General features: G+C 51.5%; 1 protein-coding gene across 2 annotated transcripts; it reads right to left on the bottom strand.

Moving 5' to 3' along the window:
• Positions 1-238: 238 nt before the first annotated feature.
• Positions 239-8,311, bottom strand: TRIB1 (tribbles pseudokinase 1). 2 transcript variants are annotated; one of them, NM_001193695.3, is given in 3 exon segments: positions 239-2,644; positions 5,037-5,329; positions 7,370-8,311. In NM_001193695.3, coding segments are annotated over 3 exon segments (1,119 nt in total). In that variant the 5' UTR covers positions 7,730-8,311; the 3' UTR covers positions 239-2,178.
• Between the last annotated feature and the right edge of the window lie 19,602 nt (positions 8,312-27,913).

The following is a 27,913-nucleotide window of genomic DNA, read 5'->3' as shown; positions in this document are numbered from 1 at the left end:
TTGGTGTCACCCCATGGGCTTCATCCATCAGAATAAATCTGCCCACCGAAACGAAAAAAGCAAATGGGTTCAAGTCTGCCCAAGGTCATCCACGATCCTCATCATCTCTACTTTTCCACCTTCCCCTTGCTATCCACCCCCAACTAGACTATAAGCCCCGAGGCCAGAGACCTTTGCAACCTCTGCATGAAATTGCAAAAGGCAAAGCAGATTGAACTCGAAAGAAATTCACCACACCTATTTACGAAACCAGGTTTATTAAAATTTCTCTACGAGTCAGAAACAGCCATCTCACTGTTGACATATATACACGTATGTACAGGAAGAACCTAGTGTTTCTAGCGTTCCCGGCAGAAGCCCCTGCCAGCCCAGAGTCCTTAGTCGGATAATGTATCACAGATACAACAGTCGAGCAACCACGAGAGCGTTAGTGCGACAGAGGCCTCTGTCCTCCCTCTTCTCAAAGTCCCATGATTCTGTCAAGGTAATATTGCCAATAATCATTCACATTTCACGTGGTTTTAGACACGCAGGTTATTCAGACAGACACAGACAACGAAACAAGCCTCAAAGCCAGAACACAACACAACAAAACAAAACCGAACATAGGTATAAAAGGTAAAATATATGTACAAAGTACACAGTACGTGAGGTATACACGGCATTCTCACAATGCATGTTAGTAGTTTGCCTAGGCGTAGCCCTTAAAGATGACTGCCTGTTTTTGTGCCATTTATCAAAATACAGTATATTTTGTTTACCCGTTTGACCACCTGATTTCAGCACTGTCCAAGACAGTTACTGATATTTCATCTGAACTTGTTTTTTAATGAAAGTTGCAATTTCTCCATTAAGCTCTATCTTTTGTAGGGGAGTAAGTTTCCATCCCTGGACATACCTAACAGAGGCTGGATTCCCACCTACAAAAGAAGCTGAAGAGAGGATTTCTGCCTTGGGAGGTGGTGGAAAGAGGAAAGAGATTGGACCGGATGATTTTTAAAGTTCCTTCCAACTTTGAAGATTTGGGGTTTGCTGTTTCACTCCAGAAGCCGATTATACAGACGTATTCATAAACCACACATTTGAAATATTAACAACCCATCATGCAAAACCGCAGATGCACACACAATGCCAGAGGCGGACCATATCTGGGAGGGGTTGAAGTATAATTCTAGAAGTTAGTCTGAGAATCACAAGACTATCCAAAATTCACTCTCTTCAAAGCACAAAGATGTTTAATGTCTGCTCTTGGGAGAGGTGGGTGGGAGCCTCCTTATCCTTCTTCTTCTAGACAGAATGCTCCACCCTGAGATGGTCTTGGGGGAAAAGTAAAGGGTAGGTACTAACGTATTTGGAAGGAACTTAAAAAGCTAAGAGTTTCCAAGCACTCAAATTATTTTTTTAAAATCTGGAGTCTCTCTGTCTGAGTTCAGAGTTCTGAAATCGTTGGGAGATGGGATCTTTTGTGATACTGTTCCACGTTCGGCTGGTAAGTGCTTTTATAGCTAAAGAGGGAAAGTGTCAAGGTCAGGGAGAAGGCATTAGTGCAGATGAGGTCTTGGCAGGAAACAGAGGAGAGTCTGGGTTCATGGTTCCGTCAGGCTCCTGAGCAACTTAAAAGTCTGCTCCAAAAACGGAGCAGAGTCATTGGTAAATGTGAGTGTGAAGAAAAGGTGAGTGTTAAGCCAAAAAAGGAACTTTCCCATCAGAGAAGCTGTGGTAACGTGTCTAGCTACCAAAGGTGAGTTCAAAGATGGCAGATTTATTGGCCCAATTTGTCACCCTGTTAAAAATACGGTTATTGCCCAAAATATGTCATTGTGCGATTTGCTTTTTCTCCCATTCGAATGCTCAAGTTTATTACACACTTGACCACCGGGTGTAAGATGTCCATACTCTTTGCCCTCCACAAAAGATGCGGCACTCCCAAATCCAGCAGAGATAGTTGGTGAGGGTTCCTTAAGGGAAACAACTTTGCAGGGCAGCCAATCACAGCCTATGCTGCTCAAATCAATAAAGTCACTCATCCCAACAGAGAAGAGGAGGCGCCATGCCGAGTTCAGCAGCTTTCATCCTGATGCAGTCATTGTCTGGTTGGTACCACGCCAAAGGGCCTGTCCATCTTTAGAAATGGAAATGCCAGGTGTAAGAATTATGAGGTTTCTGAGGTTTTGGGGATTAGCAGAAGAAGGAACTAATGTCACTGTCCTCCTGGTACTCTGGAACGATCTGGTCTGAAGTTCCTATTTCTGAGTCGATGTACCCAGGTTCCAAGACAGACTCAAACCAGGGGTGCAGCAGGATCTCGGGGGCAGTGAGTCTCTCGGAGGGCTCCCGTCTCAAGAGGCTGCGAATGAGGCACCTGGCTTTGGGGGAAATGTGTTCAGGAATGCAGAACTGTCCACGTCGAATTTTGGAGAAAAGGGCACTGGGGTCTGAGTCATGGAAGGGGTATCGTCCAACCAGAAGCGTGTAAAGCATCACCCCTAGGCTCCAAACGTCCGCAGCCTTTCCGGAGTACGTCCCGGTGGTGTTGAGGATCTCAGGGCTCACATAGGCTGGGCAGCCATGTTTGTCTGACAACGCATCATCTTCTCCCTTGATTATGTGTGTGTCTTCTAGACTTTCTAGTCTGAGCTGGGTTCTGCAAGAGAGAGGAACCAAGCCATTATTTCCACACCAGCTGCTATGAAAAACAAAGCCTTCCCAATAACAGCGCCCACAGGCACTAACAGCAAAGGCTCCAGGAATGCTATTTACCCCTTCGTCCAGTAAGCAGTGCCCTGCAACTACCGAGGACTCGTAATTTCACAAACCTACACAAACTGCAATAAATGTTTGCAAAGTATCGACAGAGCGCCTGGGGTGGAGGGTATGATGCAAAGCCCCAAATAGTATTCATAATGCTAGAGCTTATAAGAGATATCCTAATAGGAGTTACGCAATGTACTAAGTTCCCATTGCAGAACTGGGAGCCTGTCTCAGGGAAATGCTGCATTCTCTACAAAAGCTATCAGGGAAGAGCAGCATATCCTACGTCTTCAGGGAGGGCCTGCGCATCCTACAAGCCTGTCTTCTCTCTTATGACTGCCAGGGCTACCTGGACCCACACTGCATTACACAACATGGAGCCCAAAGTCACTGCTATTACACACAGGTCATCAGCGCTGGTGTCCGCACTGATACATGCACAGGGAGCAAACTTTGTCCACCTGGGCCCAGGCTGCGACAATTAGGGTGGGAAAGTTGCAAGGAATGTTAATTACATGTATTGGGGTGTTTAATTGCAAAGAACACTTTGCATGGACAGAGAGGTTATACGAGCAAACAAAAGTGGCTGATGGATTTCAGGGATGCAGGGCCTCTGAAATTCTTACAATGGGACACACACTCCCCAGTGGGATGGCACATCAACATGTGAGCATATTCACTCTACAGGGGGGGGTCTCTGTTCAGGTAGCAACTAAAGTCTAAAAAACCTTCAGTCAAAGGCTCTCTTATGAAGCTGCAGGTGCCTCCTTATTCAAAACCAGCCACCCAAGTCTGGATCCCCCAAAGCCTAAAGCCATGTGGTAGGGAAGCTCCAATATCCGGTGACACCCTGTCTCTGCCTGCTTCTCTGAAATAGCCCTGTTTCAGTAAGTCGCTTATGAAGTTAAACGCAAACATTTGGTACTGGCTGATGGGTCAATTCCTTTTCCTCTCAAAGGTCTGGTATTTTTTTTTCCTGCCTTCCTGTTCCCTGGAGTGTAGTATACATGTGCTAACTTCAGTATGTCCTCAGCGTGACCTCCCTGTCGTTATGTAAAATACCCATTGGTTCTGTAAACGGAAAATATGACTCAACCCACACTGTCTGCCCCTGATTGGCTGCTACAGCACTAAAACCCTGCACCTGTGCTGGTTACACGAATAGCGTCAGCCTGACATTGCTTAACCCCCGGGTTGCCAAACCCCATGCCCATGACATTCGCCTGTGCAATGCAGGTTTCAAAAGCTAGTAAGGAGGTGTGTAAGGCATGTTTCAGAAAATGCATCACCATATCAAAGGAGCATGTTCCAGGAATTAGAAACTTCTTCATTGCAAACAGTTTGCTTTTCTTTGCTAATCAGTGTGTTCCAATAATTATTGCAAGGTCAGATACAAAGTCATGCTTTATGACAGCTCAACCCTGTACAATTTCATATGTTCTGGAGTCAAAGGTAAAAATGCACAGGTGAGATAAGCCCACTTCTTACAACAAACTCACTCACTCTCACCTCTGCAATGTTACAGCCTTACTGCTCGTAATCTTTCCACAAGGGATGTGGCTGGCTCTTAAACTCAAGTGTGGTCTATCTCATGCGGCTTCCTGAATTCTCTAGCTAAAACCTCAGCTTTGAATCTTAATGCCTCATTACTCTCTTATCAAGCTCATCTTGTTCTTTATGAGGTAAGCTATGATCTATATTTAGCAATCCATCCTAGCCAACTTCCATTCTATTCAACGTGGCTATTTTCTGAAGACGGATCCAAACGAGATGTCTAAAAAGTCACCAGAGAATGTGACGTTACAGAGAAACCAGCCTGGGATGGGACAGGAATGCTGTGTGAAAGAAGAGGGTGGAATTCTGCATATATGACAGTCTCACTAGCTCTGTGAAACCTTCCAGGTACAAAACGACAACTTGGCATAAGCAAAGGTTTGAACACTTCCTTCAGAAGGCAATATTGTAAAGGGCAGTTTAATATTTGTACCCCAGATGACTGACCTTTCTGACAACAATGGACCTGATCCTGGGATAGGAGAGGAAGGGCACCCTGTCAACACGTGCCATCCCATAGAAGCGTCACAGTGTCCCCAGACCCCGTCCAAGAGAATGTAAAATAAACCAACCTTAGCTGTGACTCCTCAGGAACAGAAGCTCTAAATACTAAATCTGGGACATATGAGCCCTTGACTTTGTTTTGCACCAACACACAGCACCTAACTACACGACCTGCACCTTCACTTTGGTTCCAAAAGGCCACAGGAGAAGCCATGGCGGCCGCTCACCTCTCCTCCGTGGAGAAGACGAACTTCCTAAGCTTCAGGTCCCCCAGCACGACGGCTGACTGGTGGCAGTGTGCGACGGCAGAGACAATCTGCTTGAAGAGCCGGGCGGCTTCCTCTTCCCGCAGCCTCTTCCGGCTTCGCACATAGGAGTGCATGTCCCCAAAGTCCTTCTCAAAGAAGACGTAGGCCTTGGTTTCCCCAAGGATCACTTCCACAATGCCGGTAATGTTGCTGTGCGATGGCAGCTGGATGTAAGGCCTGATTTTGTCCTGGTAGTGTTTAATGGGAAACACCTGCAGAGAGAAGGGGGCCCATTTAGGGGGCTAGAAAAGCAAAGGCAGCCTCCCAAACCCCTGAGGGAGCTGAGCAGAAGTTCTCAACCTTTGGGCTTAGAATGTAAGTTCCATTCACCTACTCCGTTTCCTCTGCCACCTTACCTCGGCCCCAGCTGCCCCCGACACCTTTAAAACCAGTAACACCTGGAGCTCTAGACTTGCAAATACCCAAAGGGTTACCCGCTTTCACACAGATCATTTGAAAGAACTGTCTCCTTTACATGTTCCCATCTTCCATCAGCTCCTGAGAGCTAAGCAAACCCCCCAACATCTGTGGCCCTTTCCTGTTTGCAGGCCACACTAGTGAGTGGTTGATAGAAGGAAGCCCCTGGCCTGTCCAGGAGCTGAAAAGCAGTCCCTGGACATGCATGTGTCTCCTGCAGACCCAAAGTGCTCAGCACAGAAAGGGCACAGAATGTGGTGACTCTGCAGCCTCCAAGGGGAAGCAGGGGCCAGAGAACATGCAGAGCTGTCATTAATCAGAAGGAACAGATGACTTGGAGGGGGAGGCTGGGACAATGCAGCTTTAAGCAACCTGCCTACAGTCCGACTCAAGTGTAAGTAAGCCGCCTTGAGTTACAATTCTCACAGGAGGGGTAGGGGATCCTGCGAATCGGTTTTTCATTTGTTTGTTTACCCCCCACACCCGACCCCACCCCTAAAAATGAGTAGCATCTCCTCTCTTCTAGGAAGCTGGCTGATCTCTTTAGAGGCCTTTTGTTTAGTCCAGTTACTCATATCCTAGACTCAACTGGAAACGGTGACACACGGGCTGTCACCATCTGGATTCAGCTATTATCTGCTCAGAGGAACTGGAAGGGGTTGCACAATGGCCAGACTCACCCCACCTCTAAGAGGCCTGGCTGCTCTGGCACCAGCTAGAAAAATCCCCTGCTGCCCCCTCCTCCCACCCACCCCATCCCACCACACACATATGCTTGTCCCAGAACAGCTCTGAGCCCCAGCCACGGAGAAGAAAAGGGTTTTATCTCCCCCTATTAAACTGGGCTTGATCATGCGTTTGAAATTTCATTCGGGTTGGGCAGTAGGTGGCAGCAGCGAGCCCCGGGACGGGGTCGGGGTGTTGGGAGTGTCAGGTGAGTTGCGGAAAACCCAGAAGCGACTTAACTGGGGGCTGATCCTATCTTTCGGGTGAAAAGGAGCAGCCCGAGGGTGCTCTGGGGTGCCTCAAGCAGGGGTGTCATGCTCGCATAAAGTAGACTGTGGGAATGTTCTGCGTCTACCCGCGCAGGAGGAGGACCCGGCGGATCCTGTTTCTAGGAGCTGTGTCTCCTCCTCCTGGATGGGATCCCTACGTTCAAAGGAAAATCGCTGGCTGGAAAATAAAGTGAATCGAAGCGAGGGTTCCTGCCCGGTGTGGGCTTTTCAACATTTCTACTCCGAGCAGATTCCTCCGCCTCGGGTGGAAGACTCTGGGACTGCTCCCTAGGGAGGACGTGTTCTAGTCCCAGCGCGAATTCAATTCGGAATCCCCAAGGCAGGAGCCGGACACAGTCTTCCAGCGCTCTTACCACCTACAACTGAGCCCGGGTGCCGTGCAAACCCGGCAAGAGAGATGCCAGCTGCTTCAATCTCCTAGGAGGCACCCACTGCAGGGCGTCCTTCCAGGACATGGGGTTGGGGGGGCGGGGGGTGGAGAGCGAGGAGAATGAGAGAAGGGGAATGGCATGGCCCTGGAATCCATTTCAATTCCACAACTTATATGGAACGCCACGCGCTACACTGGGCGCTAAGGAAAGGAACAGAAAGAGAAGGCCACTGAACACTACACTTCCTCTAGGCGCCCCCATTATACCACTCCATGGGAAACCCCTCAATCCACAAAAAGGTGAACCTGGTCAGATGGCGTCTTATCTGACCCCATCTACTGATCTGCCCTGTGCCCAGCCCAAGCGTTGGCCGCACCCCAAGCACCTTTGCCTACTACCCCGTCCTGCGCCCCCGACCCCAGCCGGGTCCTGGCCCGGGAGCGCCTACCTTGCAGCGCAGCTCGCGGCCAGTGTGGATGCACAGCGCCCGGGACACATGCTCGCGCTCGGCTAGGGGCAGCAGCAGGTAGTCGGCGATGCGGCTGGGCCCCGGCGCGCTCCCGGAGCCGCCGCCGGTCCCCGGAGCGGCAGGTGGGGGCTGCGGGCTGCAGGGCGAGCCGGGGGGGCTGAGGTAGTCCGGGGGGCTGGAGCACTCGGAGAGGCGCGGGCACTTGGCCGCCACGGCCGCCGCGTCGTCGGCGTCCAGCAGGCGTTTGGCCGGGACGCCTCGGGCGGCTGGGAACAGCAGGGCCGGGCCGCGGGGTTGCGAGGCGCCGCTCATGGCAGAGCGCACGGGACCGACCCGCATCCCGTCCTGGGCCGGGGCGGCCCCGGCTTTTTAAGTCCCGGGATCCGCGCGGGAAGACGCTGCGGGCTTGGCGCCGGCTCCGCGACTTCTTCCAGCCGGCGGGATGGAGTTTGCAGACTGCTCTTGGCTCGGCCCCCACTAGGGGCAAAGCAGGAGCCGCTCCCCGGCGCTCGCGTTGCACGCGGGGACCACGCTGGCTGTGCGTCCGGGGAGCGGAGGCCGGCTTGGGTCCCCGGATCCCCGCAGGCAAGGGCTCCCGGAGCCTCGCTGGGGGCGGCCGCCACTATTGTTGCCTAGGCTGCCGACAGTCCGGGAGGCAGAGGCGGCGGCGGCAGCGGCCAGCGATCCCGGCTTCCCGAGCCGCGAGGACAGGATTCAGTAGGCTCGGCGGAGCCACGAAGCAAATGCACTTCCCAAAGCGATGAGTCTCGAGCTAAAGCCGGGGGAACTTTTTCGCGGCGCTCGGGATCCTGCGCGCTCCTGGGCTCCGGGCGTGTAGGAGAGCGAGCGAGACGCGCTCAGAGAGAGTGACTGTGAGTGAGTGTGAGCGCCGCACCGATCCCGGCCAGTGCACTCCTCCTTCTCCTTTTCCTCCACCTCCTCCGCCTCCCGGTGACTCACGCTGTATACACACACACTCACAGGCCGGGCTGTGTAAACAGTTGGGAAGCCGGGTTGTGCAATGAGGTGGCTGCGACGACTCCGGCCTCGCCGCCCGGCGAGCAGTCTCAGGAGCGGAGGGAGGAGACTTGGGGGAGGGGAGGGAGAACAGGAGGTGGGGGGAATGGGGGTGGCCCGAGGGCTGGGGATGCTTGGGGCAGCGCGCGGTCGGGCACAGGTGGTGCGTCCCGGGCCGGCCTGGGCGCGCGCACACGCCCCCCGGGCTGGGCTGGGCAGGAGGTGGCGCGCGCCCTCCGGCAGGCCGCCAGCTCGGCCGAGAAGCCGAAGGAGGGGGCGGAGGAAAAGTTCCCGTGACGTAAGGGTCCGGGGAAGTGGGCGGGAGGGGCGGGGCCGCGGGGAGCGAAGCGACCGCTGATTGGTGCGCGCGCCTCATTCACAGCAAGCACAATGGGCTGCGGGCGTGAGGCGGGAGCGCGCACCACGGTTCTGTGCACCCGCCGCCCGCTGCAGCCCCGCGGCGACGCCTTTCGCCCCGGGGATACCCCCACCGCCCAGCGCCTGGGGAGCTCCAGTTGGAGCCGTGGGCGCCGCCGAGGCCCGGCTGCAGCCGGAGGAAGGAGGGGGATGGGGAGGTGATGAATTCCAGAATCAGTCATTCACCCCCACGCGGTAGTTCCGGGGAAGACCTGTGCGTGGTAGTGGATGTGGCTTTTTTTTTCTCTCTCTTTTCCTGCCCCCTCCCAGCTCCAATCCCCAGCGTCTGTTCGCTTCCACAAATAGAACCTTCTGTTGGATGAAAGAAAAGCAAACACTGGGCCTTCTGCGCTGCCTCCACCTCCACGCCCCCCTAACCCCCCCGCGCCTGCCGCCCGCCCGGATTGCACGGAAATAGCTTCTCCAGGCTCCCGGGCCGCCCCTTCGCGGTGACTCGCAGAAAGAGCTTCCTGAGCCAGGGCCGGTGGGAAACAAAGGATGTGGGGAGCGGGCGGAAGGGGCCCACGTGGCTGCCGCCAGATTCCTGCTCCCTCCCCAGCCTCCACACGCGCCGCAGAGTCTAGGGCCTGAGTGCCAACCCGGGTAGGTGGGTAGGCTGGTGGAAGTCATTCTGGCCACTGCCAGAGATACCTCCTGCACCCGGGCAGCCCGCGTGATTTGGGTGAGCGTGAAAGTTGTGCGTGAAACAACTTGGAATCTGTCATTTTTCTTTCTTGAATGAACCAGTTCAGGTTGGAGTCCCTGGGCACCCAACAATATAACTATTATCAGAGAGCCCGTCCTTGCACTTCTACTAAATACTTAATTTTCTAAAACCAGGTCGAGCCCCAAGAATAAATCATTTTCCTTATTAATTCTCCATTCACTCAACAAATACTAATTAAGCATCTACCAAGAGCTAAACACTGGGAATTAGAAGATGAAAATTAAAATAATAATAATAGCTAACATGAATCGAGGCCTACAATGTGTCAGACACTGTTCTTAGCACTTTACATGTATTACTTCAGTTTTCCAACCACACTGTGGGGTTATTTTTTGCCCCGTTTCACAGGGAAGAAACTGAAGCCTTAGAAGGATGAAGCTGCCAGGCACAATAGCTCACGCCTGTAATCGCAGCATTTTGGGAGGCTGAGGTGGGCGGATCACCTGAGGTCAGGAGTTCAAGACCAATCTGGCCAACATGGTGAAAAGGCGTTTCTGCTACAAGTACAAAAATTAGCTGGGTGTGGTGACACGCGCCTGTAATCCCAACTGCTGGGAAGGCTGAGGTGGGAGAATCACTTGAACCTGGGAGACAGAGGTTGCAGTGAGCCGAGATCACACCACTGCACTCCAGCCTTGGGGACAAAGTGAGACTTAGTCTCAAAAAATAAAAATTTTAAAAAAGAAGGAACAAAAAATGAAGTTACTTGCTACGGTTAAGTAGCTCATAAGGGGTGGTGCAGTCAAGCTCCTAAGCACTTAGGGCGACTCAATTTGTAGGGGAACACAGGAGTTGGGGAGGACTCTAGAAGGCCTTTGACCTGGGAGATGTGCAGGGATTGTGAGGGAGTTGCTCAAGGCTGAGTATGAATGGTGGGAGGCCAGGCCAGGCAAGGGGTGTGCGGAAGGGCAGGGCTGGCAGGCCACAGGAACTACAATGGTGGTGGGTGCTGAGCCTGCAGAGGTTGCCTGGGACAGTGTTGGGAAGGGCTTGAAGGCCATGTAGCACTTGGTCCTGTGCCCAGAGGAGAGCCCACTGAAGGGTTGGTTGGTTTGTTTTGAGACAGAGTCTCCCTCCGTCACCTAGGCTGGAGTGCAGTGGCCCAATCTCAGCCCACTGCAACCTCTGCCTCCCAGGTTCAAGTGATTCTCCTGCCTCAGCTTCCCTAGTAGCTGGGATTACAGGCACCCACCACCATGCCTGGGTAATTTTTTATTTGTAGTAGAGATGAGGTTTCACCATGTTGGCCAGGCTGATCTCAAACTCCTGACTTTATGTGATCCACCCACCTCAGCCTCCCAAAGTGCTGGGATTACAGGCTGGAGCCACCATGCCCGGCCCCACCTACGTTTTTTTGTCTTTGAAGATTATTCTATTCCAGAATTTAAGATCCACTGAGCTGCCAGCACTTGAATGGCAAACTCAGCATGGCCCCTGAGCATCTACCTCCCAGGTGTGTGCCTCCTTCTCTGCCTCTTCTGAGAGAAAGGCATGCCACCATCTACCCAGCTCCACCCACCCAGGGGCCAGGATCACAGGCACTCATTGCAGGGTCCCCTTTGAATCTGCCTTTTTCCTCTCTCCCACAGCCCACCCTAGACCTGTGAGCTCTCAGTGCTGCACCCTGCCCCACACTGTTCAGCTCCCTGGGGCTGGCCCTCGTGAGCTCTACTTCCCAGGCTCTCTTGCCCATTGGCTTCCAGCCCAGTTTGCCCAGTGGGAGGCCGGGGAGGGAGATTGGAAGGCAGGCGGAAGAAGAGAAGGCCCAGGCTACTCTTTGCTTCCGGCAGGTGGCCACACCTCCCCTGGGGTGACAGAGGAGGCAGCCCCTCTGCATGGCTGCTGCGATGTGCTGCCCAGATCTCGCTGCCCAACTGGAGGATCTATTTCCCTGGCTGCTGGGAGTGCCTATCAGGAGCTGTTTTGGAAATTCCCTTGACTGAGAAGAGCCGCTTTGCCGGAGGTCACACTCCCTTCCCAAGGGTCCACATCCAGTGACCACTGATCATGGAAGAATAAACGTCCCCTTGTCCCAACTTGGGCCACCTCTCCAAGGCATCCCAGCTTCAGAGCTCCCAGATTGGGTCAATTGAGGCCTTCCTAAAATTGCATCACAGCCCAGCTTTTTCCTCTGCCCAATCCTGTTCCTTCCTCCCCCTCTTCCCACAGAATCCCCTAATAAACCTCTTGCAGGCTGGCCTGCATCTCAGAGTTGGTTTCCTGGGGTGCTCAACCCATGGCACCCCCTCTTCATGGTCCGAGCTCACTCCAGGGACTCTGGCTTCTGGGAGCAGGTGAAACCGCCTTTGTCCCTCCAGCTGTAGGGTGGCAGCGGCTTCCAGATGTTGCTAATCTCTGGGTGACCCCCTGCACCATGTTTTGTTCTGTTTTGTTTCTGCCCTTTCTATACCTTTGTAACTAGTTTTCCACATAAATTCTTTCCACTGAACTTCCTTGCCTAAGTTCCGTATTCCTGTCCAGACCCTGTCTAATAGAAACCCTCTCCCTTCCCCATGTTCGGCCCTCTCTCCACTCCCATAATCCTAGTTCACAACCTTCCCCTGGATTCCTGCAGTAAGTTCTCAATGGAGTCACTCATTCATCCCTTCAACAAACACTGAGCCCCTACTTGGTGCCAGCACCCACTAAACGCTGGAGACACAGTGATGCACAAAACACAGTATGTCCTGTATCCCCTTGATCCATCCCCCACACAGCTGTCGAGTCACTTTCTTAAAATCTGAATGTGATCATACAAGGCACTGACCTAACCCTTGCAGGGACCCCACCCCCAGATAAAATCCGAACACAGCAGTATGGAAAAGTAGGCCCTCTTCCGGGCCCCACTTTCCTTCCAAGCTTCACCTTTCTGGCCTCCTCCCCTCTGTCCTACCCATGCCAGCTCCTGGCAGGGCCCCAAACTCATCTATCTGCCAAGTCACACCTCTGCACTTCAGCCTGCACTGTTCCCTCCCACTGGAATTCCCTCTCTTCCTTTTCCAAGGAAAGGAACTCTTACTCATCCTTCAAAACACCATTCGGACTTCCCCAGCGCCTGCAGTCAGATCTCAGTGTCCTACCGAATGCTGTCGAGTCCTCTGTCCATCTATCTCTCACCACCCTTTCCACGAAACTCTGTTCCCAGAGGGCAGGGGTTGTGTCTTGTTCATTTGTGTTCATCCAGCCCCCAGTCCAATGTCCATTATAAAAGAGGGACTTAGGCCAAGCACAGTGGCTCATGCGTATAATCCCAGCACTCTGGAAAGGCCAGGCAGGTGGATCACTTGAGGTTGGGAGTTCGAGACCAGCCTGGCCAACATGGTGAAACCCCTTCTCTACTAAAAATACAAAAATTAGATAAACATGGTGGTGGGCACCTGTAGTCCCAGCTACTCTGGAGGCTGAGGCACGAGAATCACTTGAACCCAGGAAACCCAGGTTGCAAGGAGCCGAGATCGTGCCACTGCACTCCAGCCTGGGAGACTGAGCGAGACTCCATCTCAAAAAAAAAAAAAGAGGGGCTTAGTAAGTGTCAACCAAATAAATGCACTCCAGGGCAGAGGGTCACCCACAAGGAGAGCCTGAGATAACAGATGGAGAGGGAAAACTGGCCTTCAGACAGACAGGGGCTGGAGAGCAGGGCACGGATTTTGGAGTTAGACGTCTGGCCCTGGAGAGGTAATGGGAGGTGGGGTGTTGGGGAAAGCAGGGACGTAAGCTTGTGGGGCTCCCAGCCTGCATGCTGGGGAAGATGGACATGGACCTTTGGCAAGGTCTGAGATCAGGCAGGCAGAGGCACAAGGCAGCTACAATTGTCTTGATTTCTTTGCGGAGGGCTTCCCTACTGGTAAAATGTGGACTGAACTTCCCTCAGACTTTTCAGATACTCACTTGAGGAAGCCAGTGGCTCTTTATGAGCCTCGGTTGTCTCGCCTGTGAAATGGGCATAATAAAGGCCTGGTTTTCCTCTCCTACACAGTTTAGTTTAGTTTTGTTTTGTTGTGGAGATGGGGTTTCATCATGTTGCTCAGGTTGATCTCAAACTCCTGGGCTCAAGCAATCCTCCCACCTCAGCCTCCTAAAGTGCTGGGATTACAGGTGTGAGCCACTGAGCCTGGCCTCCTCCCCTACACAGTTCTTAATGGAAACGAGGAAGTATAAATACGTGGAAAGTACTTTCGGATCATCCAGCCAGACGCTAATGTGGGAGATTATCAGGTATGGGCGTGCCTTGATTTTGAACAGTATTCATTTCATCAACAACTATTCATTAAAGACTTGCTATATGCCAGAATTGAAGAAAAAAAAAAAAAAAAGGCCTGTACTATGAAACTCCAAATCAACAAATACAAATATCGAAATAAATAGGATGGTAATTAGGAAGTCATTCTTTCCATATTAAAGGGTCTCTACCAGGTGATGCCCTTCACAAGCTCCTGTGGTTCACTTTTGATGAGGCCTGAAAGCCAGACTCACCACTGATCGTGCATGCGTGTGTGTCCTGTGTAGCCTCGGCATGATGCTCAGCTGATGCTGGATGCTCAGTACATGTCCAACTGCAAGAAAATTGACTTAACTCTGACTTTTCAGGAGCTCACATATTACGTAACATGGGGAAACCTGTATTGATTTTTTTGGACAAGGTTAGGCTACTAATGACCTCTGGCTTGATTCATTTTCATTCATGCCAAGGTAGATGCATGACAGCAACATTAGGAAGGCTCTGAGTGTTCTACCCATTCTAAAATGGAAATCCTCAGAGGCCAGGGCCCCCAGTTTCCATCTCCCTGTCTCACGGCACATGAGGCTTTGTAGCCACACACAGTGCATTATGCTCCCTGACCTTACATTCTAAAAAAAAAAAAATGAATTAAAAAGTTTGGGGGCCAGTCGTGGTGGCCCACTCCTATAATCCCAGCAATTTGGGAGGCTGAGGCAGGCAGATCACTTGAGGACAGGAGTTCAAGACCAGCCTGGACAACATGGTGAAACCCCTTCTCTACTAAAAATACAAAAACATTAGCTGGGCATGGTGACGCACGCCTGTTGTCCCAGCTACTTGGGAGGCTGAGGCATGAGAATCATTTGAACCCAGGAGGCAGAGATTACAGTGAGCCAAGATTGTACCAATGCACCCCAGCCTGGGTGACAGAGACTCTGTCTCAAAAAAACAGGAACATACTTAGGGAAGACAATGTATCAAAAGCTAGGAAAGACAGAAACATGTATTGTGTTCCTGCCACATTCTAGACACTTTCCTGTTGTTTAATTTACTGTTTAAACAATCATGGAAAATAGTTATTGAACTGGATGCAGTGGCACGCACATGTAGTCCCAGCTACTCAGGAGGCTGAGGCAAGAGGATCACTTCAGACTAGGAGTTCAAATCCAGCCTGGGAAAAGTAGCAAGACCTTTTTTCAAAAAAAAAAAAAAAAAGCTGGGCGCAGTGGCTCTCAGCTGTAATCCTAGCACTTTGGGAGGCTGAGGTGAGCAGATCACTTGAGGTCAGGAGTTCGAGACCAGCCTGGCCACATGGCGAAACCCCATCTCTATTAAAAACACGAAAAGTAGCCAAGCATGCTGGCGGGCACCTGTAGTCCCAGCTGCTCAGGAGGCTGAGGCAGGAGACTTGCTTGAACCTGGGAGGTGGACGATGCAATGAGCCAAAATCATGCTGCTGCACTCCAGCCTGGGTGACAGAACGAGACTCCATCTCAAAAAAAAAAAAAAAAAAATTTTTTTTTTCTTTTTTTACCACCATTTGTACAGATGCACAAACAGGCTCAGAGAAGCTGATTAATTTGTCTAAGATCACACAGCCAGAAGGTGGCAAAGTTGAATTGAACGTTCTTAGGGTTGAATCCTAGCCATGCCTTTTCTGCTTTATAAACTGCTTCAATCTCCTAATGAAGAGAAATTCTATCCAAACATTTCTCTTTCTTTAAAAGCACAGGAAGCCTTAGATTTGCACAGGACTAATGTCTGTGGAGGCCTGGACAAGAGTATAAACAGAGACTTCTAATCTGTGACCTGTTTTCCCTTTTCTTCCCTCCTGAGTTTCTCTTCCCTCCTTCAGTCTTCACCACGTAGGGCCTCCAGGGCCTGCCCTGGAGATCCCAGCTGACACATCCAAACCCGATCCACACACACACCCCACACACACGGCTTGGCCCTTCCTTGACCACCCGTAGGCCTAGAGGTCCACACAGCAGAGTCAACAGGTCATCTTGGGAAAATGGGATCTAGGAAAAAGACTCCTGAGTCCCAAAGGCAGGTTCCAAACCTTTGGGGCAGGGAATCCCAGGGTCCTGGGTACCTGGAATGGGTCTGGAAGGGCAGGCACAGGCTCTGTGTAGGCCCCGGCCCTTGCTCAGTGGAAAGGATACTCCTGGAGGACCAGGGAGGGCCTGGATTGCCCGGGTCTAAGGGAAGTGCTGGTTTGCCAGGAGGGATTCCGGAGCACTTTGCCAGAGCCCTCTCTCCTCCCTCCTCACATGCACGTTGCGGTCTCTTACTTGTAAAATGGTTTTTTTTTGTTTGTTTTTGTTTTTTGTGGCAGGGTCTCACTCTGTCACCTAGGCTGGAGTGCAGTGATGAGATATCAGCTCCCTGCAACCTCTGCCTCCCGGGTTCAAGCGATTCTCCTGCCTCAGCCTCCCAAGTAGCTGGGATTACAGGCGTGCGCCACCATGCCCAGCTAATTTTTGTATTTTTCATAGAGACAGGTTTTTGCCATGTTGTCCTGGCTGGTCTTGAACTCCTGGACTCAAGCAATCCACCCACCTCAGCCTCCCAAAGTGCTGGGATTAAAGGCGTGAGCCACCACTCCTGACCCTTGTAAAATGTTCTTCTTGATCAGATCTGTAATCAGTACAATCTCTGCCCTCCAAGGAACGAGCCGTAGTGAGAAAGGCACATTAACAGAAACATAGACAAATAGCTGCCTACAGTCTAGTGCTGAGAAGGAAGAGAATCACTTGGCAGGGAGAAGAAGGAAGGATCAGAGACTTCCCAGAAGAGCTGGCCTTGGAGGGCCATGGACAATCTGTCACTTGTGTCCATGCATGGCTGGTCCAGTGTTTGCAGGCATTGTAGAGGTGGCCAGACTGGAAGCTTCTCAAGGTCAGAGCTGGGGGTTTCCTGGATGCAGGGGCAAACACCGCACCATGCCTGCGTTGGCAAATGCTAACACACCCTTCACGTCTTTCTCAGTTATTTTGCTGCAACTTTCTTTTTCTTTCTTTCTTTTTTTTGGAGACAGAGTTTCACTCTTATTGCCCAGGCTGGAGTGCAGTGGCGCAATCTCGGCTCACTGCAACCTCCGCCTCCTGGGTTCAAGCGATTCTTCTGCCTCAGCCTCCCTAGTAGCTGAGAGTACAGGTGCTCACCACCACGCCCAGCTAATTTTTTGTATTTTTAGTACAGAAGGGGTTTTACCATGTTGGAGGCTGGTCTTGAACTCCTGACCTCAGGTGATCCGCCCACCTCGGCCTCCCAAAGTGCTGAGATTACAGGCATGAGCCACGGTGCCCAGCCCCCCTGCAACTTTCATCTGAGAATTCTTCCTATCTGTTGGCGCTTGACTCATTTTTGCCTTAATTTGTCTTCCAGCAACCTCTTCACCATTCTCCACCTCTTCACTCCTTTTGGCTTAGCCCTTAGCCACTACCTGGCAAGCCCTGCTTGTCCCGACCGAGATCCCCTATAGTCTGGGAAGGGGTTGGAAGACAGAAGCAGCAGGCAGCAGGAGCGGCTAACACTGGTGGGAAACACGGTCAGCTGCAAAGCTTCATGCACATTCGTTCTATTGCCAGTGGGAAGGGCACAGATCTTCATGTCTAAATAGACCCGGGTTTGGGGCTGGCTGTGCCATTAACTCACAGCAGGTCACTTCTCTTCTTGAAGAATCATACATTTCTCCTTTTTTTTTTTTTTTTTTTTTTTGAGACGGAGTCTCTCTCAGTTGCCTAGGCTGGAGTACAGTGGTGTGATCTCGGCTCATTGCAACCTCTGCCTCCCTGGCTCAAGCGATTCTCGTGCCTCAGCCTCCCAAGTAGCTGGGATTACAGGCGCGTGACACCACACACAGCTAATTTTTGTATTTTTAATAGAGACAGGGTTTCACCATGTTGGCCAGGCTGGTCTCGAACTGCTGACCTCAGGAGATCCTCCTGCCTCAGCCTCCCAAAGTGCTGAGATTACAGGTGTGAACCACTGCTCCTGGCTGTTTTTCTCCTTTTTTGAACGAACATGTTGAACTGGTGATATTCACGCTGAGTTCCCTGCAACCCTAAGGTTATTATGGTGGCATCTGGGAAGAGAGCAGGAAGCTAACGTGAGACTCTGAGCTACCCATTCCAGCTTTCACCGAATGTTCTAGATTATGTTCTGTAAGATCTTGTTGGAGAACAGGCTTCCACTGCTCCTGAGTAAAAACATGAAAACCACTGACTTTGGTGGTTTCGGTGATCTCTGAGGTCCCATTCATCTCTGACACTCATTCTTTTATTTAATGTCAGGAATCATGAGCCAGGAACCCACAGGCCAAATCCAGTCTTAGGCCATGTTTGCTAGCCCATCTCAGTGCTGGCAATTCTTTGGGGAGTGAGGCGTACGCTGTCTAGTTCACCACAGTCCCCACCACTCCTTACTGTCTAACATCCACCACACCACATCACATTTAGGTTAGCAGCCTGGACCCTGGAGACCTTTGAGTTTGCTCCCCAGAAATGCTCCCCTGAGGCCGGGCATGGCGGCTCAACGCCTGTAATCCCAGCACTTTGGGAGGCTGAGGCAGGTGGATCACCTGACGTCAGGAGTTCGAGACCAGCTTGACCAACATGGTGAAACCCCATCTCTACTAAAAATACAAAAAATTAGCCAGACGTGGTGGCACATGTCTGTAATTCCAGCTACTCAGGAGGCTGAGACAGGAGAATTGCTTGAACCCAGGAGTTGGAGGTTGCAGTGAGCCAAGATTGTGCCACTGTACTCCAGCCTGGGCAACAGAGTGAGACTCTGTCTCAAAAAAAAAAAAAAGAGAAAAAAGAAATGCTCCCCTGAGACCTTCCCTTCCCAAGAGACCCTCCAGATAGCAGAAAAGAGGTCCAGAGCCTGGAAACAGACGTCCCCCAACCTAGGGAGAGGACAAAAGGGGAGCAGGGTGTTTGAGGTATAAGGGATACCTCCTTTGTCCTATCTGCCCCACCCAGAAGACCCCTGTGATCGTTTTATTTTTTCATTATTTATTTATTTATATATTTTGAGACAGGGTCTTGCTCTGTTGCCCAGGCTGGAGTACAGTGGCACAATCTCAGCTCACTGCAACCTCCGTGTCCCAGGTTCAAACAATCCTTCCCTTTCAGCTTCCCAAGTAACTAGGACTACAGGCACATCCCACCATGCCTGGCTAATATTTTGTATTTTTAGTAGAAACGAGGTTTCACCAGGTTGGCCAGGCTGGTCTTGAACTCCTGACCTCAGGTGATCCTCTTGCCTCAGCCTCCCAAAGTGCTGGGATTACAGGCATGAGCCACCATGCCCAGCCCCACTGTGATAGTTTTAAAAATACAGTTGCAAATTCTTTGCCACTTTTCCCATCAAAAGTCGGGAGTCTCTTGAATCTGGGTGGGCTTATGACTGCCTTGACCAATGTCGCAATGAAAGTGACACTCTGAGACTTTCCAGGTTGGGTCACAAAAGCCCACGCGGCCTCTGCCTGGTTCCACGGGACACTGGCAGTTGCAACCCTGAGCAGCCGGTTAAGAATCCCCTCTACCCTGAGAACGTGATGCTGGAGAGGCCACGGGGAGCCTCTCCAAATGACAGACTCAGCTGAGCCTGTCCCACAGCTGTCCCAGCCCAGGTGCCACACAGGGGGGTGAGGAAACCACCCTAGGAATGAATGCTCCAGCTTCAGATATCACAGAGCAGACAAGTGCCATCCTCACCCCAGCCCTTGTCCTGTGCGGCCTGACCCACAGAACAGCTTTGTGCCCCAAGTTTAGGAGTAGTTTGTTACACAGCAATAGACAACCAGAACAACATTCTGGAACTGTTCCAGATGAGTCAGGAAGTCTGACAGGCAGAGCCTCTTCAGCCCATAGGACACCTTTCAATGCTAGCTAGAAAAGGGCACCCCACCCTCCGGATGGGTTGCAGCAGGGCACAGGTAGCCCCCGCAGCAGGGCACGGGTAGCCCCCACAGCAGGGCAGAGGGCTTGGCCAGTGGACAGCAGGCTGGATTTCAGCCCTGTACAACCGTATGCAAGGGGGCCCTGCCGACCAGAGATGCCCTCTTCTGTCCTTCATGAATCAGTGTGAGATGAGCTGAAAGGAAAAAAGTCATTTTCTAAACACTCACACAATTGCCCTGCAATCCCAGTGAGCATCTCTCAAGACTCAGGAAGGTCCCTGTGCTCAGACCTTATAAGCTCTGCTGCACCAGTGAGTCATCTCGGCACATAAAGCACTCATCAAAAATATATGCATTGCCGGGCGCGGTGGCTCACGCCTGTAATCCCAGCACTTTGGGAGGCCGAGGTGGGCGAATCACAAGGCCAAGAGATCGAGACCCTCCTGCCCAACATGGTGAAATCCCATCTCTACTAAAAATACAAAAATTATCTGGACATGGTGGTGCACACCTGTAGTCCCAGCTACTCGGGAGGCTGAGGCAGGAGAATCACTTGAACCTGGGAGGCGGAGGTTGCAGTGAGCCGAGATCATCGCACTACTGCACTTCAGCCTGAAGTCAGAGTGAGACTCCATCTCAAAAAAAAAAAACAGCGGCTGGTTGCAGTGACTCACGCCTGTAATCCCAACACTTTGGGAGGCCGAGGCGGGTGAATCATGACGTCAGGAGTTTGAGACCAGCCTGGTCAACATGGTAAAACCCCGTCTCAACTAAAAATACAAAAAATTAACTGGGCATAGTGGCGGGTGCCTGTAATCCCAGCTACTCAGGAGGCTGAGGCAGGAGAATTGCTTGAACCCGGGAGGCGGAGGTTGCAGTGAGCCGAGATCAGGCCACTGCACTCCAGTCCTGGTAACAGAGTGAGACTCTGTCTCAAAAATAAATAAATAAATAAATAAATAAATAAATAAATAAATAAAACAAAAAACAAACAAAAAACATATACATATACACACATATATCCACAAGTTGCTTTTCCCTTTTTCTCATTAAAAAAAAAAAAAAAAGCCCCCACCTTACCATGATCAGATCCAAGTCTGCAGGCTGTTTTGAAGTAATTCATCTTGCCCCTTCAAACAGACCATTTTCCCTCACTCAGCCCGCCAAGACTGTCTCCTTTCATTCTTGAACAAAGCTAGCCCCAAGCACAGGACTGTGTGGTTTCTGGGGTTTCCACTTAAAAATACTCTCGGCTGGTGGCTCTTCTGCAATATTCACGAGGAGGGCTGCAGACCGTGAACTGAAAGATGGAGTGGGCCGGGGCCACATCATGCCAGATCACCAAGCGTCTGAGGCACAGAAGTCTTTTCTCCTCTGGGTTGAGTAATGGCCACTGCGAGCTCAGAAGCCACAGACTCTGTTCACAGACGCTATACCTCACTTTATGCAAACCTGGTAGCCAAAAATCTGGCTTTCTGTGAAGGATTGCAGAGGCGGAGTTGTCCACACAGCCTGTGGGTTCAGGCAGCCCCCTTCGTTGGGAGGATGTGTGGTCACAGATTATTTGTCTTTGTGAGGAAAGGAACCCACCGATGCTGAGCACTGACTCAGTGTCACTTGCTATACTTTGTATACATTATTTCATCCATCCTCGAAACAGCCCTGCAAGTGGTTACTATTATCTCCATTTTCCAACTGAGGAAAGGGAGGTTCAGAGAGGCTAAGTCACTTTCCCAAGGCCACACAGCTAAAAAGACTGTGAGCCAGTGGGCCGGACGCAGTGGCTCATACCTGTAATCCCAGCAGTTTGGGAGGCTGAGGTGGGAGGATCCCTCGAGTCCAGGAGTTCAAGACCAACCTGAGCAACATGGTAAGACCCCCTCCCTCCCCCATTGCTACAAAAAATTTAAAAATTAGCAGGGCATGATGGCACATGCCTGTAGTCCCAGCTACTCAGGAGGCTAGGGTGGGAGGATTACTTGAGCCTGGGAAGTCGAGGATGCAGTGAGCCATGATCATGCTACTGTACTCCAGCCTGGGCAACAGCAAGACCCTCTTTCAAAAAATAAATAAATAAATAAAAATAAAAGACTGGGAGTCAGGATTCAAGCAAACCCCAGGTTGGCCCATAGCAAGACATTGTATTTCCCTCTCCCCTCTCTCCACTTCCTTCCCAGGCTTGCTTTCTCTGTGCTCCACATCTTAGGAAACTGCAGCGCAAGTGCCTCTGCCTAAGCCCTGCTTAAGTGAGATTACATACGGCCTCACCTGTGGGTTGGAGGGAGGGCTTACCTAGCTCACATGCAACACAATTCAAGTTATCAAAACTTGTTTGTATAAGACCTTTTGTGTATTGGGACAAACCTGGACCGGGCTCTGGAAGGGATCCTTGTCCTTGGGTCAGAGTCATTTGTCCTTTGGCCCACATTTATTGAACTTCTACTGTGTGCCAAGCATCATATTCCACACCGGCAGTAGAGAAGTAAACAGCAGCCCTGTCCTCTGTGAACTCACGGTGGAATGGGAAAGGAAGGGCACAGAGAATTGTAGGATGAGAAGAATGAAATGGATCCCAGAAGAGGGACACAGGAAGGAGAGGTCAGTTCTGCCAGAAAGCCCTCCATGGACCAGCCCCTGGAACGTGAGGTTGTCCTTGTTGAGAGTGGAGCCATGTCCAAGACAGATTCAGTTGAACCAGCTCCTGGAATTTGACAGACAGCGAGAATCACATTAAAACAGGCAGCCATCCGGCAGGCCAGGATGTATGCATCAGTCGATCAATGAAAACATTCACTTTGCCCAGATGAGCCACCCACAGGAAGTCACATTATCAGAAATGTAATTGTACAAATGGAATCTGCAAATGTGATGGATATTGAGAAGTATTTTGTAGCCAGAGTAGCTTGAAGCCATTTCTGTCTCTAAAGGGAAAGTCATCCTAGGATACAGTTCTGGCTAAGTTAGCGCTGGCAAGAATCCCCCCACTCTTTACAGAGCACAGATGGTGTATTAGTTAAAGCACAGCTCTGCTGCGGTAACAAAGACAGCCGGAAAAAAGTGGTTTAAGGGATGCAGAAGCCGTTTCACCCCCCTGTCACTTTCTGAGGGCGCCATTCCCAACTGGTAGAATTTAGGGACATAGTCTCTTTCCACATTATGGCTCCAACATCCATCTGCACCCTTGAGCCCAAGTCTCAGTCACATCCAGGTCCCAGCGAGCTGGCAAAGGACAAGAGCATGAGGGAGGCACACCCACCTGGCCTGGCAATGGCACGGAAAGCCTCCACTCACATTTACATTTCTCATGTCAGTGAGGACACGGTCTCACCCAACGACAAGGCCAGCTAGGAAGTGAGCCCAGGAAGATGCAGACAGCAGGTGTAGGGGGACCCCTACCTGTCTCTGCTTCAGATGGCAGTTGGGATGTTTGCAGGTGTAACCAAAACCTCCACTTAAAGGGCCGGGCCCGGGGACTCACGCCTGTAATCCCAGCACTTCGGGAGGCCAAGGTGGGAGGATTGCCTGAGCTCAGCAATTTGAGACCAGCCTGGACAATATGGTGAAATCCCGTCTCTACTAAAAATACAGAAATTAGCCAGGCGTGGTGGTGCGTGCCTGTGGTCCCAGCTACTCAGGAGGCTGAGAGAGGAGAATCGCTTGAACCCAGGAAGTGGAGGTTGCAGTGAGCGCCATTGCACTCCAGCCTGCGCAACAGAGTAAGACTCTGTCCCAAAATAAAAACAAACAAAAAAAACCCTTCATTTAAACCAGCTTAAACCCACAGGACAACTTGGAGGAGGCTTCAGGGTCCGCTGATTCACCACCTCATCTCCAGTGGGTCAGCTCCCCACTCAGGCGGGCCTCAGCTTGGCTGCAGTGGGTCCAGTATCACGTCTCAACATGACAACATTCAAAGAAGGAGGAGCGCGCTCTTTCTGTGTTTTCCCTTAGGAAAGAAGTTTCCCCAGATGCCGGCCCGCCGGCACTCCCCTCCAGTGGACAAAATTAGCCGGGCGTGGGGGCAGGTGCCTGTAATCCCAGCTACTAGAGAGGCTGAGGCGGGAGAATGGCTTGAACCTGGGCGGCGGAGGCTACAGTGAGCCAAAATCTTCCTACTGCACTCCAGCCTGGGGAACAGAGCAAGACTCTGTCTTAAAAAAAAAAAAAAAAGCGGCCCACGCCGTTAATCCCAGCACTTTGGCCAGATGTGGGTCACATGCCCATGTCTGAGCCAATTACTGGAGCAATGGGCTGAATCGAACCCCCACCACACACCTGACATTCATATGGTGAAGTCCTAAGCCTCAGGGAGACTACTTTTGGAGATACGACCTTCAAAGAGGTAAAGGAAAATGAGGTCATCTGGGTGGGTTCTAATCTAATCTGACCGATGTCCTTAGTTAAAAAAAGAAAAAAAAAAGGGTGATTAGGAACAGACAACAACACACACCAAGAGATGACCCTGGGAGGACACAGGGAGAAGATGCCATTGACAAGCCAAGAAGAGAGACCTGAGAATTAACCAACCCTGGCCGGGTGTGGCGGCTCTATGCCTGTAATTCCAGCATTTTGGGAGGCCAAGGCGGGTGGATCGCTTGAGTGCAGGAGTTTGAGACCAGCCTGGGCAACATGCAGAAATCTTGTCTCTACTAAAAATACAAAAAATCAGCCAGGCGTGGTGGTGGGCGCCTGTAATCCCAGCTACTCGGGAGGCTGAGGCAGGAGAATCTCTTGAACCCAGGAGCCAGAGGTTGCAGTGAGCCGAGATCGCGCCATTGTACTCCAGCCCGGGCAACAAGAGCCAAACTCACTGCAGCCTCTGCCTCCCAGGTTCAAGCCGTTCTCCCACCTCAGCCTCTCTAGTAGCTGGGATTACAGGTGCCTGCCACCATGCCCAGCTAATTTTTGTATTTTTCGTAGAAACGGAATTCCACCATGTTGGCCAGGCTGGTCTCAAACTTCTGGTCTCAGGCGATCCCTCTGTCTCAGCCTCCCAAAGTGCTGGGATTACAGGCATGAGCCACCGCGCCTGGCCCACTCTCCAGTTCTTTATCTGGGACTTGCTCTGGTTTCTCTTGATGGGAGTTAGGAGCTTGGGGTGCTCTCCGAACCCTTCTCTCACCCTATGGTCAGCCCCCTGCTTTCCTCAACCAAAGGCCAATTACATGCATGAATGAGTTGGGCAGCAGCTCTCCTGCCCACCCCTCCAACCCCAAGGAGCTCTCAGTCCTGCCCTGCCGCTGTAACACAGCACACAATGCATCCCCTCCTGGAGCCTGGGGTTCTCCTGGGGGTGGGATTTCTGCTTTACTCTGATAGCAACCTCATTTCCAAGTTCTTGGGAGCAGGGGTGTGCTGGTGAATGTGGGAACAGTTGGTTCTGGTGGCAGCATTTGCCGATTTCCATGGTGTAAATGCTCCCGTCCTGGCCCATTTGAAGCTACTCACGTGAGGTCAGTGCACAGAGTTGGGCAGCTCCAGCACACACACCGCTGCCTAGGGGGCACCTCTGCATTGCCTTCAGTGGTGACAATGGCCAGTCTCTTATCATCTATTCTGAGCTCACATCTCAAATGATGTTTATGAGAAAATGGCTCACAGGGTAGGAGAGGGTTAAAAATATGTTATGGCCCCTGGGTGGGAACCTGTGTGCAAGCAGAGGGCCTGGGAAAATCTTGGGGGTGCCGTGTCCTGGAAAGATCCCCTCCTTCGCTTGTTCCCAGGCTGGGAGGATGAATGCCACCGTGGATAATAAGTGGAAGTAGGGCTCTGCTGGACTCTCATTGCCCTCTCCAGGAGGGGCCCTCCCCCCTTCACCTCTGCACAATTGCTTCCTCTGTTCCCGGAGCTCCAGAACTCAGCTTCCCTCAGAGTCCCATCCAAGCTGGAGTCAGGATAAAGGCCACCATTGACGGGCACTTCCTCTGCACCCTGCACTGGGCTGGGTCCTCCAGACTCAATTTTCATTGAATTCACACCACTGCCCCACGGACTTAGTGGGCGTAGTCTCGTCACAAAGATGAGGTGTAGGGAGGTCAGAGAAATGGTTTCAAGGTCACAGTGGCAGGGGCAGTATTTCCACGGTGCTTCCAGGGTCACACAGGACACATGGAGTCACAGAATAATAATAACAATGACCATGGCTAGTGTTTACTGAGGACTTAATTTTCTTTATTTTATTTTATTGTTTTGAGATGGAGTCTCACTCTGTCACCCAGGCTGGAATGCAGTGGTGCAATCTCAGCTCCCTGCAACCCCTGCCTCCTGGGTTCAGGTGGTCCTCCCACCTCAGCCTCCCGAGTAGCTGGAACTACAGGCGCATGCCACCATGTCTGGCTAATTTTTGTATTTTTAGTAGAGATGGGGTTTCACCATGTTGGCAGAATGGTCTCGAACTCCTGACCTCAAGTGATCTAACCGCCTCGGCTTCCCGAAGTGCTGAGATTACAGGCATGAGCCACCATGCCTGGCCTGAGGACTCAATTTTGGAAGTGAGGATGTACATGCATGTGGGCTGATTCAATCCTCATCACCGCTCTACGAGACAGGGATAAACTATGGCTCCCACTCTGCAGATAAGGAACCCCAGGCTCCAGGGGGGGATGCATTGTGTGCTGTGTTACAGCGGCAGGGCAGGACTGAGAGCTCCTTGGGGTTGGAGGGGTGGGCAGGAGAGCTGCTGCCCAACTCATTCATGCACCCCCCTCCCCACCTCACTCCCCAGTCTAGCTTTGGTCCTGGTCTCTCCCTATGCCTCCAGAGGACTAGCACTTTCCCCAGCAGTGCTGGGGGTAGATCCAAAGTCCCGAAGTTCCTGCCACAGACACTGTCGGCGTGATAGGAAAGGAAATCTCTGTCCTTCCCCTCGGTGCCCAGCCTCCCGTTGGCTAAGCCGGCACCTGGGCGGGGAAGAGGGTAGAATGAGGCTATTCAGAGAGTTTTCCTGATGCAATAACTGATTGCAAAACCCTCGCATCCCTGAGCGCTTTATGGAGGGTGGTAATTCTAAGCGGCACCAGGAAATCCCTAACTCACCCAGCTGCCGGAACACAGCCCTCCAGGTCAAACCACAGGGAAGAAGAACAGTTACCGGGAGGCTAGGCGCCAGAGAAACAAAGGGAACATCCACAATAACCCCATGGGGATCCAGCTCTTCACACCCCGAATCCCATTGGCTGCACGAGGTCCTCAGGTGGGAGGAGCAAAGCCAAGTCTCATTCACAGATGAGAACATTGATTTGTTCAGATAAGTAAAGGATTCTGACTTTCAGACTCCTGCTCCAGTGCTCATTTATCCACTGTTAGGAGCCTACACTGGAGGCAATGGGTGATGCTGTGAGGAGGGGCCAGAGAATGGCAGAGGTGACAAGAGAGCAAGCATAAGGGGCCTGTAGCCAGACTGACCCCAGTGCAAATCATGGCTCTGCAGCATCAGGCAAGTCACTTAACCTTTCTGGGCCTTTCTCCTTGGCAGGTGGGACAGGGAGACTGTTAAGAGTTTGCACTCTAAAGTCAGAATGGCTGGGTTGTAATCCTGGCTGCACTACTTACAGGCTAGGCTGTGTGACCTTGGACAAGTCGGTTAACCTCTCTGTGGTTCAGTTTCCTTATCTGGCGAATGAGCCTTTTAAAACCCACCTATAGGCTTGCTGTGAGGATTTTTTTAACTAATGCAAGTAAGGCTCTTATCATAGGCCTGGCTTATGGTAAACAGTCAATCAATATTAGCCCTTAATGTTGTCTGCAAAACCGAGAAGAAAAGAGCTTGTTTTTTTGTTTTGTTTGTTTATTTGTTTGAGACAGAATCTTGCTCTGTTGCCCAGGCTGGAGTGCAGTAGTGTGATCTCAGCTCACTGCAACCTCTGCCTCCCGGGTTCAAGCAATTCTCTGCCTCAGCTGGCCTTGAACTCCCGACCTTGTGATCCACCTGCCTCAGCCTCCCAAAGTGCTGAGATTACAGGCATGAGCCACCGCTCACAAAAATGAGCTGGGTGTGGCGGCGCACGCTTGTAATCACAGCTACTCGGGAGGCTGAGGCAGGAGAATAGCCTGAACCCGGGAGATGGAGGTTGCAGTGAGCCGAGATTGCGCCACTGCACTACAGCCTGGGCGACAGAGAGAGACTCTGTCTCAGAAAAAAAAAAAAAAGCTTTTGTAAATTAAAGGAAACAGCACATTTGGGGGCATGGGGGGAGGGTGTGGTTGAGGGGAAGTGCAGGAGAGCTC

Source organism: Macaca mulatta, chromosome 8, assembly GCF_049350105.2.
Source record: "Macaca mulatta isolate MMU2019108-1 chromosome 8, T2T-MMU8v2.0, whole genome shotgun sequence".
NCBI lineage: Eukaryota > Metazoa > Chordata > Mammalia > Primates > Cercopithecidae > Macaca > Macaca mulatta.
The sequence above is the reverse complement of the archived record's forward strand: the minus strand, read 5'-3'. Positions and strand labels throughout refer to the sequence as shown.

Coding starts and splice junctions, on each gene's coding strand:
- TRIB1 (XM_015145929.3), bottom strand. CDS start 5,191: ATGCACTCCTATGTGCGAAGCCGGAAGAGGCTGCGGGAAGAGGAAGCC. Junction 2,645..5,036: donor GTCTTCTCCACGGAGGAGAG/GTGAGCGGCCGC, acceptor TCTCTCTTGCAG/AACCCAGCTCAGACTAGAAA.